We start from the raw sequence: 839 nt of genomic DNA, 5'->3' as shown, positions 1-839 counted from the left end.
GGGAAGGTGACCCAGGCGAATGTGAGGTAAGGTGATCTAACGGCTGCTGCGTGGATGCCGGGATGCTGTTTCGCATGTGCAGTGTAGAAGCAGGGGTTCGTGGCCGGGTCGGTCGGACAGTCGGATGCCATATGGACATATGGTTGACTTGACTGTTCAACGACGCACCAGACAAGTATTCCACGCGCCAAGCCAGACCCGCGAGAAGCGACCCGATGTGCGGCATTGCTCCCCCGACTTGGAACATCTGTTAGCGACAGAGACGGTGACGGACGGGGCAGGGGGTAATGGCGGGGCAGTCTCCGCCTTGGGGCACCCGTCCTTTGGGGTGGGTGCACTTCGAACCTTCTCACAACCAGCATCCATGACTGTGCTAGCTCCGCCCACAACCCACAGATCGGGCTTTTGCGATGCTCCTTGCTCCGGGTCTGTAAAGGCCACCTGTGGCTGTTCCGCCTTGACTGGGTGCAAGTCCCGCACATCGACGATGTCTGGGGGACCAATCATGTCGCGCTTCTGCAACTTGTGCGTCCGCCTCTGCAACTCCCGCACAAGCCCAGCCCTGTGCCAGCAAGAGGCAGAGTCACAGTGGCGCACAGAACCGATGGCAAGATTGCGGCTCCCTGCACACTTCCATGCTCACATGGCATGGTTTGCGGATGTAAATAAACTCCGTGCGAGGTCTTCGCTGGCTTGCCCCAATGACCCTGCCGGTTTGCCCGAGTTCGCACGGCCGCTCTCCCCATAGCGCCCGACGTCGCTTGCAACTTGTCTATCTGCAGCGTTATGCTGCATAGCTCTACAATTTAATTATTGTAAATAACTGCATGAAACGGGGG

The 839-nt window shown here is 58.4% G+C and overlaps 1 protein-coding gene across 1 annotated transcript in view; it reads right to left on the bottom strand.

Moving 5' to 3' along the window:
- The window catches only part of VOLCADRAFT_101162 (uncharacterized protein), a gene marked incomplete at both ends in the record, with an annotated part of 7,463 nt that extends 6,901 nt beyond the window's left edge, over nucleotides 1-562 (bottom strand). The window contains 2 exons of the mRNA XM_002959614.1: nucleotides 169-247; nucleotides 395-562. Coding sequence (XP_002959660.1) covers nucleotides 169-247; nucleotides 395-561 — 246 coding nt within the window. The remainder of the gene's footprint in view (nucleotides 1-168; nucleotides 248-394) is intronic.
- Between the last annotated feature and the right edge of the window lie 277 nt (nucleotides 563-839).

This window comes from Volvox carteri (assembly GCF_000143455.1).
Source record: "Volvox carteri f. nagariensis unplaced genomic scaffold VOLCAscaffold_423, whole genome shotgun sequence".
Lineage (NCBI taxonomy): Eukaryota > Viridiplantae > Chlorophyta > Chlorophyceae > Chlamydomonadales > Volvocaceae > Volvox > Volvox carteri.
Note: the sequence above shows the minus strand (reverse complement) of the source record. Positions and strands in the feature narration are given on the sequence as shown.